A 12,887-nucleotide genomic window follows, 5' to 3' on the forward strand; every position below is an offset into this window, starting at 1 on the left:
TCCTTGTAATATTTAATACCTCTCTCTAACTGTAATGTTAACAAATGACTAATTTCTTCCTTTGTTTCTAGGTACAACCACTCACTACCTACTAAATATGTTTCACACGTTGTTATGTTCATGTTAGGTGTGTTGGTTACAATAGCTGTTTATTATATAATACTATTATTTAATGAAAATTAAATTAAGATGCAATAGATATATTTTTTTACGTAATTAGAAGTTGTCAGTAGTCAAATATTTTTTTAACAGTAACAATGACATTGGTAGGTATTATTTTTTAAATGGAAGGTAAATTAAATTTATCTTAGTTCTAGATGTCTTGTGATATGTAGGTTAAGAAAAACAATTGGCAGATAATTTGGGAAAATGTCTGTATTATGTATACAACCCTGTAACAAGTTCATTATTATGTTGTTTTTAATATATTTCTAAAAAAATGAATATATTTATTTTATAAGTACAATGTCATCGGAAAGTTTTAGACTGTACACTGGCAATAGTATGGAAAATTTGGGTAAGTCAGCGACTGTCAAAATAAATTCATAAACTGTTAATCCTCGCATTGACCCAAACATTGTTTAAATATCACTGAAACGAAATAGAACAATTATTTAAACTTAAAATATGTATGTGCAAGTTCCGTTAATCATTACAAACCAACATAGTCCTTCTCCAGTTCAACACTAAACTTGAAAAGAGATACCTAACTTTGAAACGTGAAGTAAAACAAATGTTTTGGAGAATAATTTATTTTATTTACAATATAATTTTCAAAATATTTTACCTGTCGCTCTAAATATAGGAATAACAGTAATATAACTTTATGATGCACTTTCAGATCTGATTCATCATATCAAAACATACGAAAATCTAGAGCAACGACTTTCTCTAAAACGATTTTCAAGGACTCTACGATCCTTCAACGACTGAAACACTAATTTTGATTAATCCAGAACCATAAAAGATTTAGATTTTAAATTTGCTACAGTCTAGTAGGTATCTCTTATAATGCCTACATAGGCATTACATACCTAACTAATATTTAAACAGAAACTAACCAGTGACGTAGAAATTAGAGGGGATCTGAAAAATTTCAAAATCAGCAAAATAGATACTTGACATTAAAGAGAATATTTCGAATAGATCATTCCAAATAAAATTTTTCGTATTTTCTGGCAGACGTAAATTAAGCAGATTTTTTAGAACCTGAATAAATTTATTTGAGTAAGACATAATTATAATGAATATATTAAACTTTCTCATAGATATGGGTCAAACCATGCCAAATCACTAAGGTCGTGACCCGACCTATTTAAATTTTCCTAATTTTTTGGTATTATTTAGTACTTATTTAGAGTAGCTTTCTTGAATTTATACAAATTTTTATTTCAACCCCTCAAGAAGATATACCTGTAACTTGGCAAAAACTAAAGACATAATATTTTTTTTCACTTTGTTCGTTTTGATATGTAGTTTTATAAAAAAAAGTATAAAAATAATACATTTTTAGTATTTTGTATAATAATGTATACCTCGCTATTAAACCAATTTTATTATAGAAGTAAATCGCAATAAAAATACCATATTTTTAAAATTACTTATACTACTAACAAGTGTTATGGCATTAGGCAAAGCAAACTTTTTAATTTCGAAAAGATCGTAATATTTAGTAAAAAATTATTTAGATATTTAATAATATTAATAGAAATAGTTTTAAAAATATAGTAATTTTAGTAATCAGCCAAAATTTGATATAATAGCGTATGCACATTACCAGTAATAAAATTAAAACACAAAAAAATTTAATACGAAAAAATAGAATAAAAAAAGATCCGACTCTAGAACCTGTCTCATAAATCTGCATATTGAAAGACGTTTTTTTGACGAATCTTTCGAAGAAAAAAAAGCCACTCTCTTTCAAAAAAGCCCTCCGTAGGTTTAAAAATAATATATGTCAAATAACTAAAAATGTATTTTTTATATATTTTTTTATAAAATACATCTCAAGCCGAACAAAATGGAAAAAAAGTTTATAATATTTTTAATTTTTAAGTTATTTGAAATTTTTACCCAAAATATTCAAAGGCTCGCAACTTCTTGAGGGGGCTGAAAAAAAAATTGAGAAAATTCATGAAAACTATTCTAAATGGGTACTAAATGATACCAAAAAATAAAAAAAATTAAAAATGGTTGGGTTTCGACCTCAGTGATTTGGCATGGGATGCCCCATATACAAGCTGGTCCGTTTTTCATGGCTCACCATTGACATCTGGGAAACCGTAAGATATACAGGGTGGCTCAAATTACGCGAAAGAGTTTTTGTTGCTTTTAGGTCTATTTCACCACAAAGTATTCAAAACGCTGTAGACAAAATTAGATTGAGAACTGAGCTTTGTCTGCACGAGAATGGACGACACTTTAAAATATTTATGTAGGATTTGTAGAATATACAATTTTGTTTTATTGAGTATTGATTTTTGTTTTACGTCGAGAACAACTAGATTTTATTTTTTTTTTTTTAAATTACTGAATTTCTTTAATTTTGTGGGTTATTCTTCAAATAAAATAGTAGTGTTGATGTGTTCGTAATTTTATCCTCTATCTGTTACAGTCAAGATCCAATTTGGCGCCCATAGGAAAAAAAAACAATTGAATGTTGCATAACTGAAACTAGTGGCCGTACAAATTTTCTTTCGACGAAAATTGATTCCTCGTATCTTCTTATTCTCCAGTACCAAATTTTATCTCTTTCTGTTGCGAAATAAGGACGCTAGATGGCATTTTCTAAAATTGCTATTTTCAGTTTCTTTCAAAATATTTCAGGAACGGTAGCAGATACCTTTGATCTGTTTGGTTTATTTTAATGACCCTGTATAACTCAAATTTTTAAGAAATTAGAGTAAAATTAACATAAATATTGTTAAGATTATTGGACTTTTACACTAGAGGTAAAAGTCTTGATTGAAAAATATTTTATTTAACGTCAAGAAACTTTTTTTTTCACATTCCCACAAAATCTTCCTAATTTTGACACCAATTTGTGTTCAAATTTTACATGACAGTAGCGACACTAAAAAACTATACTGTCGCAAATCTTCAAGGTCACTGAGCAATTGATGAAAAACGCACATCCAAACTTAAAAAATCTAGATCCCTTAGGAATTGTTTTACCAAAAAATTTTGTTTTTTGTTAGTTTTGAGAAGTAATTAGTTCTGAAAGTTGGAGATAGTACCTACATAAGAATTAAATAGTACAGGTACGTAAAATACTTTCTTGCCTCACGTTGCCGAAAGTATTTTGCTCATCACATTAATGCTGATGACAAATACAAAGTGAATGTTATGTGTAGAGTGTTTAGTGATGTTCATACTTTTTTCTTATGTGTTGATGTCCATTAAATCTATAAAAAGAAAACAAATAATGTTTCGGCATCTCACAAACATAAAAATGAATACATCAAATTAAACTGTTCTATTGTGTAAAGTTACTTCTTTTCTAAATTAACTTTTTTTTCTGGGTAGTGTCAGGTGTTCAACTGCAATTTTGTGAATCAATATCTTCCATAATTCTGTACTTCATAACATCAATGTAATTATTTAAACGCTCAAACTACAACCAATAATTTTATTTCTCGCTATTGACCTATTCACTCTCATTCAATTGACTGCAAATATACTGTACACCATAGGCACATGCAACTCCCAGTGAAAAAATAAAACAATTTTTCAAAATTCGAAAGGAAATTCCACTTCTCTTCTTCAAAACAAAATTCAATAATTTAATCTTCGTGTTGCTGTATGGGGGATAACGCATGGCCAATGAGAGCTCTGTCAGATTAGCAAAATCTTTTACCAGAACACTTTTCTGGTGCGAAAATGTGTCGAATCCTTCTTTGCCATGGTATGAACCCATACCACTTTCTCCTACTCCACCAAATGGCAAGTTTTCCGTTATTAAATGTGTGACTGTGTCATTCACTGTTGCCCCACCAGACGAGGTGTGATTTAAAAATAATTTCTGTACAGACTTATTCTTAGCAAACACATACAGGGCGAGTGGTTTCTCCCTTTCATTTATAAAATTAATAGCTTCCTCTGCATTTCTTACGTTGATAATAGGCAAAATGGGTCCAAATATTTCTTCTTTCATCACAGGATCTTCTGGTGACACGTTAATCAAAACTGTCGGACTGATTACCCTTTCCGAAATGTCGAATTTACCACCTATAGCCACGTTTTCAGGGTTGATAAAATCAACTAATCTTTTAAAATGTCTTTCTGTTATTATCTTACATAAATCAGGACTTTTCGTCGGATCTGGACCATAAAATTCAGTGATTATCAGTTTGGCGTGTTGCAAAAACTTTTCTTGAACAGTTTTGGTGCACAATATATAATCTGGAGCCACGCAAGTTTGACCACTGTTTATTAGCTTTCCCCAAAGAATACGTTTGGCAGTTTTCTTTATATCTGCCGATTCGTCGATGTATGATGGACTCTTACCACCTAAAAATTAAAAGTGTGGGTTTTTATACAGTCACTAGATAACATTTCTTATAATATAATAGATACATAATTTTCTGTTTTTTTTTGAGGGTTTCCAGTGTTTTCCGAAAAGCAGTTAACATGTCTCGGGCTTGACTTTCGAGAAACACTGGATTATCTCGATATCATGCAGTTGAGTGTTTTTTTATAAGTCGAAAGTTTTTATTCAATTTGTTTCGCATAGGCTGACATTTCTATAATTTTAGTTTTTCAGTTATAATTCTGACATATAGGTTGTTAAAAGGAATTTCCTATGAAGCTGTTGATAGATAATTGAAATTTGCATATTTACTAACGATAGATGCTAAAACTATTTTTTTATTCAACTGTCCCTTGATTTAATGAGGTGAGCCATGGATATATCTTACAAATGAAACGAAAAATGTTTGACCAATTGAATTGTATCATAAAACTGTTGAATTACAGTATACATTTATGTTCTCAGAAAGAAAATAAGAACGGAAAGAAAGAAATAAAGAAAATATAATTTGATTAGTACTTGTAGTATTTTTTTTATGAATATCATGGTATGATACATAGAATACCCTTTTGAAACATACAGGGTGTGGCGTGTATAATCTATAAAAAATAAACTACAGCTTCCTGATGATATTTGTAATAGAAAAGTCTTATACGAAATGGTTCGCGTTTTTTTTTGTAAATTAAAGTTCATTTATTCAACGAAAATGAAGGCCGACCCTGTGTTATTTACTAAAAACTTTGGAAATATTTATTAAATATTGGAAATAATTATTAAATATTAGGCATCATCCATCAGTGTTAAAAAGTGAAAAATTCCAGACAAAAGTTTTTATTTTGTAATTCCACGATAGTCTTATTATATAGATTCTTATTTCTTACTTAATTTTTTAGTTTGTGCACAAACTAGTTTTACAATGAATCGACAAAACAATGCATTTACTATTTCCGAACGCGTCGATATGGAGTTAGTGTATGGTGCAGCCGAATAAAATGCGTTCGCGGCGACTACGTTGTACCGGGAACGATGGCCACAACGTCACCCCCCATGTGCAAATACAATCCTACAGTGCGTTCAGAGGCTGCAAGATACGGGAAGTGTTATTCCTCGAGGAGAAGGACGTGGTCAGCAAGTGAACCTTAATGTTGAAGATGCAGTGTTGGAAAATCTTGACGAAGACCCCACAATTAGTACTCGACGACTTGCACAGGAAGTAGGAACCTCATCTCGTACCGTACATCGCATCTTAAGGCGCCAGCTGATGCACCCCTATCATCTGCAACCAGTTCAACAGATTTTACCCCCGGATTGTGAATAACGAATGCGTTTTGCAGATGGTTTTTACGGCAATATGCCAATCAAGTGCAGACTTTCCTGCTTATGTTTGTGTAACAGATGAGGTGACATTTACCCGTTATGAAGTAAATTTCCATAATATGCACATATGGGCCGATGAAAATCCTCACGCGATTAGGGAAGCTCATTTTCAACATCGGTTCTCGGTAAATGTTTGGGCTGACATAATAGGCGATGTACTTGTGGGTCCCTATTTCTTTGAAGGACGACTAAATGGATCAATATTTATGATGACTTTTAGGAGAACCGGTTGCCTGAATTATTGGACGATGTGGCATTACAAGTTTTATCTTCAAGATGGGGTTCCTCCACACATTACTCGAGAATTAACGATTCTTTTGAATGAAATGTTTTCCTCAGATTGGACGCTGGAATTGGTCACCCGATCTAACTACAATGGACTTTTATCTTTGGAGTCACTTGAAGTAATTGATTTACAATAGTTAAATTGCTATGGTGGAAGAATTGCGAAACCGTAAACTTGAAGCTGCTGACACAATTAGGGAAATACTTGGAATTTGGGAAAATATTCGCCAAAATTGGGTGCGTCGGTGCCATGCCTGTATCCGCGCCAATGAGGATCAATTTCAACATTTTCTCTAGAAATGGTAGGTATGTCTTATTTCATTTTGTTCCATATTTTAATGGAGTTTGAACAAAATATCGTTTTTTTTTATAAACCTATTTTTCTTAATTTGTACTTTTGCATTGAAAAATTACCCATAAATTGAGAAGTATCTTTCTATCTTTCAACAACAATTTGTTTACGCGGCTGGTCTACAGCGCGTAACTCATCGTATAGCACACGGACAGGACCGTTCCAGAGAAAATATTTTGATCCATAATTGAACTTTAATTTACGAAAAAAAAACGCAAAAATAGAACTTTTTCGTTTAAGACTTTTCTATTACAAATATCGTTAGGAAGCTGTAGTTTAATTTTTATAGATTATACACGCCACACCCTGTATATAACTTTCATTTCAAAGTGAAGACAGGAAGTTATAGATACAAAATTATCGGCTACTCCACAGGATTGTCTTTGCTAATATTTACAATACGATACTTTTACGGGTTGTTATGCCGTAAGCTAATTAACATTGCATCTCCATTAGCTAGGAATCTTTGACCTGCTCCTGTTGTTCTCGGTACAGGTTCTGTGGGGGCGGACCCGCTATGAGAACCACTAGGCTCAACCTGATGGTGGTTTTGGTTCTTATAGTTGGTTCTAAGGCTACTAGAATGAAGTCACTCCCCCCAAACAATGGTAGTCCCGTGGTAGTTGTCGCGGCGAGATATTTCTTAGTGGCCTGATCGCATCCAATGCTTCCAAACACTTCGCGTTTCCTCACTGTCTTTTCATTGGTGACACTGCAAAATATAGAAACTCAGTCACGGGGAAGCTTTTACAGAGTTACCATTGAGGATACCGACAGTGAAGAACGGCGAAATGTTTGGAAGCATTGGATGCATTCAGTTACAAAGGCCACTACGGAACGTCTCATGGGAGCACTAATGTCTGTGGAGCGGTTTTGCCCGTAACGACCGTAAAACGAACCATAAGAACAGAAATGAATTCGAAAAACAATTTTACTTTAATAAAAAACCTAATCACAAAATAAAAAATATTTAAGAATAGTTAATCAACAACACAAAATAAGGTGAAAAAAGGGAAACGTCCGGTTTTTTTGAACGAATCAAGATGCAATTTTTACCGTTCAAATGTTGTCGAAAATCCAGATTGAAAAAAATAACAAATATGTGAAACTTGGATGGAAATTAAATAATTTTATGTATCTCTTTCGGGAAGAAGAAAAAAGTCTGAGCTGATCTGTGCTATACAAATGCATTAGAAAACTTACTGCAATATTATGTGTTATGAGATTTTTCATTTCCAATATAGAGGAATGGAATTCCACGGTAGTTGTCAATGGTTAAACAATGTCCGTTTTGAATAGGATGGGTAGGATAAAATCTATGCACAAACAAAAGTTTAGTCTGATTGTGAAACCTAGAGGTATGTACATCTTCATTCAGTTGGCGTTTTGGTTGTTCATATGTATTGTTAAGAATTAATTTGTCATAATCAAACTAAAATTGTAGTAATGTTTTAATTTTGACGCAACAACTTATGGACTTATGACTTATTATAGATGTATGACCATGTGATGGTAATAGTTAATAATAATAAATGTTTTATTGTAACGCGTGGTGGTAATAGTTTAAATAACTAGATGGATGTCGCAGGGTCTAACGACACTTACAGTGTACGATAATTAAATAAACAAAGAAATCTAAATAAAAAATTTAGATAAATTTGGAAGATGAATTTTTCGAGACAAAACGTCTGAATCTGGTTCGGGCTGAGGCAATACAGTATTGGGGGCCATGAAGGCTTGCAAAAAATGTAATAAAATTTCTAGGGTCGTATTTAAAAAATGAAGTTGATGATGGTCCTGGAGAGACGAAACGTTACATATCAAAATTGATTATGCTATTCGACAGAAGGCAAAAAGTGGCCATGTTTAAGTGTTGTTCCTTTTTCAATATCACCTCAAACAAGGCTGAAATTAAACAAAAACGGATTTCCAAAATTTCGGTTTTTTTCAATTATTTCGAAAACTAATCATGTTAGCCTTGATTTTTTAGAGGCATAATGTTGGTCCCCTGATTACGCAAATTTGCCCCCATTTAAACTACTTCGTAACACTTACCGTTTCCGAGATCCCTGTAGTGAGAAGCGAATTTGTAACAGCCTGTATAAGGATGATGACAAACGATGACCAAAAATTAAACCTCGTGTTCTTTGGTGAGTTTTAAATAAATAATAATAAATTCGCCAAAGAATACGAGGTTTAATTTTTTGGTCACCGTTTGTGAATCACCCTGTATGCATATATGTTTATTTCGCTTATTGCGTGAGGAACTACTGTCTGTCCTATTCTAAATTCTGAAAAAATATGTAGACTATTTCTATTGATTTCGTTGACAAATTCCGATAATAATAGCAATGGAAATGTCATAACAGGTTAAAGTACAACATTCGTAATGAGTACCTAAATATTATGTTTATTGATTTTATACCTTGTATTTTTTTGGTAACGAGTCGAATTAAATACGTTAATGTTTTATTTATTTTATTGCCTGAAAAATATTTTATATACACATTAAAAGCAATATATTTTCCATATAAAACTACGTGTACTTATAGGGTCAATAAATACAGAAATTATAGACAATCAGTACCTACAATACTTTTCTTGAAAAAGAGATTTATTCTTTTTAAAATTAGCTTTTATAAAAATCGAAGCTTATTCAAATTGGCTACATCTTATAGAAGACATATTTTCATAAAGTGAACGTCTATTGTGGGAAACGTTTTGCGATTATAATCAATATTTATAGAAAGTATGAAATAGTACAAAATAGAAAATAAATCTGCATAATACTAAAAAACTGTTACAAGTTACATATCATTTTAATTTTATATTAAAAAACGTGACACATAAGAAATATACTCCGAGTTTTAGTCCGATAAATTGAAATACATAAAAAGTAAGTATTAGTAAGTAGTAAAAAAAAATATCTAGAAAAATTCAGAAGACGATACACTATGAAATAATTAAAAAAGAAGAAAGTGTCTTATAAATAAATATATTCTAGCAAATCCTTTTTAACAAACACAAATAATTGGTAATTAATTTTTAATCTTAGACAAATAAGTAATAAGTAGTACATTTTATAGGAACTAAACAAGAAAATATTTAATTATTTGAAATACCTACCGAATTCTCTACTCATACATGTATTTTTTATTTCTGCTTCTAGCTGTGTATTTTTAGAAAACTTTATTTACTGTATATCAGGTTACAATAGATATTTTTTAGGAATGAATTTTATACTATCAAGAAATTTTGTAAACGTCTGTAAGAATATACTAAAGTACTCTTAGTTAGATTCGTATACCTACATGGACAAATCAAAATTAATGAAGTAATAGTCAACCATTTTTTGTACGCAGTAACTTGCAACACAATCTTAAACGATTTAATTTGACCCAGCATGAATTACTTATAAATCAATACTGCCACATATAACAATAACTTTAGAAACTATGCCGTCAATTTTTGTTGGTACAGGTGAGTACACAGGTAAGCTAAACCTGTCCACCAAGGGGGGCGGGGGGGTGGTTTCGGCAAAACATTTTTGTACGGCATTTCTAAAGTTACACAAGGGGTTATACAAGAAAAATTTATTTCGACCTAATGCCGTACTAAAATAGCAATACTGGAAGCCAGGAAAATGTTTGATTTTCTGAAAATTTTGGACCAGTACGGCATCTATACTGCAAGTTTCGGCATAACTTTTTTAGTGGCGCCGTACTTAGCTGCTGATAGAGGGATTAGAAATGCGGGGCGGAACCCTCTATTTTAGCCCCTATTATTTCAAGTCATTGAAAAATGTACGGCATCGATTCCACATGATTATTTAACTCTCCAAATAATTCTTGGCAACTATGCCGTCTGAAAATTATGGTTACCTGTATTGAGTTTTATTTTTTTTTCGATAAGATCATTAATTCCTGTACGGCAACTACTTTTTTGATAAAATATAACCAAAAACTATCGTACTAAATCATTGCCGTTTATAAATAATGGTACAAATTAAAAATTCGAATGAAAAGACGAATAAATAAATTTGGATAATTTACTATATTTTAAAAATTCCTTGTTATAAACTAAAAATGTTATATTCAAAACATTATGGCTGCAATTGACTTTTCATAAGTAAAAAATAAAAAAAAAACAATGCCGTACATTTTTAACTACTTAGTGGATTTTACATAACTGATATTTTTCATTAAATTTTTACTACATTTTTAGGTCATACGGCATTTACAAATTTTCATTAGAAATATAACATAAAGAATGAAAATTGCAATGCCGTACATATTCATTGGAACAATTCTCCGAAATTGTATAAGTCCAAAATGAGTTTTATCCTAATTTCAAGAGAAATTTAATTTATACCGTAGAAATTATGATGGCATTGTCTTTAAGATTAAAAAAAAATTGTGTATAGAGAATCGAGAAAATATTTTGAGAAATTTAGAAATTTAATGACGTGCAAGAAAGTATTATTTTTAAATAATAATAAACAATTAATTTTAACTCAATGTTCATGAGAATTCCTATATTTTCTAAATTTTCTCACGTTTTTGGAAGAAAAAGTAAAGCCCATCAACTATTATATACTCCGTATTTAATAAGATTTATCTATTCTGGTCAGATCACTAAGCGAGATCGAGTTCAGCATATTTTTCCTTCCATGCATGTTATATAATGGCACTAAGCCTTAAAGTCATTGACATTTTAAGTACCTATGTAAAGGCTTTCGCCAACAACACATTACACAGTACCTGCAGATAATATTAATCATTAACGATTATCAGTTATTAAAATTAAATTTGCTTTATAGTTGGTATAATTTGTCGACAAATAAAGAAACGCTAGTAAACATTAGTTATGGTACCAACTGATCTAATTGTAAATAGCTGCTTATTCTTTTTATGTTTATAAAATATGCGGTGTAAGTAATAGCATGCTCCAATATAAAGTGGTGGCTATTTAAATTCCAGAATAATAGTACAAAGTTTGTTTAGTTGTTTCGTACATCTGACAGGATATTAAAAATATATTTGCAGGGAGCTCTTTTAGAAATAAAATATTCTAAAAAAGTAGATTTTTGTTGAAATTAATTAATTAAATATTACAAGGCATTGTAGAGTTCCACCGACAAATTATACAGGTGATTTTTTGATTGAAAATAAGGAAAACTGTTCATACGAATGTACAATTAATTGTACCGCAAGTGCTTCGTTCTTGAGATGCAGTGGGATAAACTTTTTATAATTTTTTAAGATAATCCCTTCAAATTAAACACATTCTCTATTTTTCTATTGAGAACAAACGCATCTCTAAAAATTTGTGATTTCGTCCTTTTTTATTTTTTAACTATTTGGATAGTAGGTACCTATTCATGAAAATATGAATTTAAAGCAGGGACACCATTTTTGTAAAGGCGTCTCGATTTTTTTGGAAATTAAAATAAAGTTTGGAGAATATCTATAATATTCCTATAATATATTTAAAATTTCTACTTCTGTATAACCCATTTTAATGAAATAATAATACAAACTGTCAAACAATAACAATGTTGTCATAATATTACCTGTCACTGTCACGGCCTACCATATAACATTGTCCATTAGTAAATAGGCCTCACACGGCCTAATTAGTGAGATTTAGTTAAAATACTTATACCCATTTTGGACTATGACTATATCAATGTTCGATATGTCAAAATATATTTCAAATCAATCCTAACGTAACTGGAGATAAGGCAGAAATGCCTGAAAGACGTCCAACAATTACAAAATATCTTATTTTCTTAATAAAAAACCTTCTTTTCGTTTCGTTTTTTAATATTATCTCGCTTATTGTTAGATATGGACCCAACAAACCATATATGACTGTACTCGGCAGGAAACGTTCTATCCAAATAAGTATGTAAAAATATACATTTAAATTAACAAAGTTAACATCCGCGGCCATTTTGTTTGAACTACATTTGTTTTTCTACTATCATTTTCGAAAACCTCATAAAAAATCGTGCATCTTTTGTATTTCACATTTTTTTATAACTCTTAAAACAAAAAAGTTAAAGGGGTCAAAATATAGTGAATCATCCTGTACCTATTTCTTTACATTAACTTGTCAAAGTATGAAGAATTTCCAAATTACATAGGAGTGAAATTATGTAATAAGTTACCTGAATATATTAAAAATATTGGAAACAAAATTGAATTGAAAAAAAAAGTGAAAAATAATCATTTATTATTCGACATCTGAATTTTAAATGAGTAAATACTGTTTATTAATTATTTATATGTATACCATAATATATATCTTATTTCTGTATAGGTCATCTTGATCTAAACTCTC

General features: G+C 30.7%; 3 protein-coding genes across 3 annotated transcripts in view; 1 reads left to right on the forward strand and 2 right to left on the reverse strand.

The window, feature by feature from the left end:
* Positions 1-1,370, forward strand: part of LOC108906166 (aldehyde dehydrogenase, dimeric NADP-preferring-like) — a 30,668-nt gene extending 29,298 nt beyond the window's left edge. The window contains exon 5 of the mRNA XM_018709363.2: positions 72-1,370. Coding sequence (XP_018564879.1) covers positions 72-183 — 112 coding nt within the window. The 3' untranslated portion in view covers positions 184-1,370. The remainder of the gene's footprint in view (positions 1-71) is intronic.
* Positions 1-12,887, reverse strand: part of LOC108906161 (synaptotagmin-15-like) — a 214,710-nt gene that overhangs the window by 60,240 nt on the left and 141,583 nt on the right. The gene's annotated exons all lie outside the window — the stretch shown is intronic.
* Positions 2,512-12,887, reverse strand: part of LOC108906167 (aldehyde dehydrogenase, dimeric NADP-preferring-like) — a 31,401-nt gene continuing 21,025 nt past the window's right edge. The window contains exon 4 of the mRNA XM_018709365.2: positions 2,512-4,509. Within this exon, the coding sequence (XP_018564881.1) occupies positions 3,647-4,509 (863 nt within the window). The 3' untranslated portion in view covers positions 2,512-3,646. The remainder of the gene's footprint in view (positions 4,510-12,887) is intronic.

The sequence above is a fragment of the Anoplophora glabripennis genome, unplaced genomic scaffold (genome assembly GCF_000390285.2).
Source record: "Anoplophora glabripennis isolate ALB-LARVAE unplaced genomic scaffold, Agla_2.0 scaffold288, whole genome shotgun sequence".
Lineage (NCBI taxonomy): Eukaryota > Metazoa > Arthropoda > Insecta > Coleoptera > Cerambycidae > Anoplophora > Anoplophora glabripennis.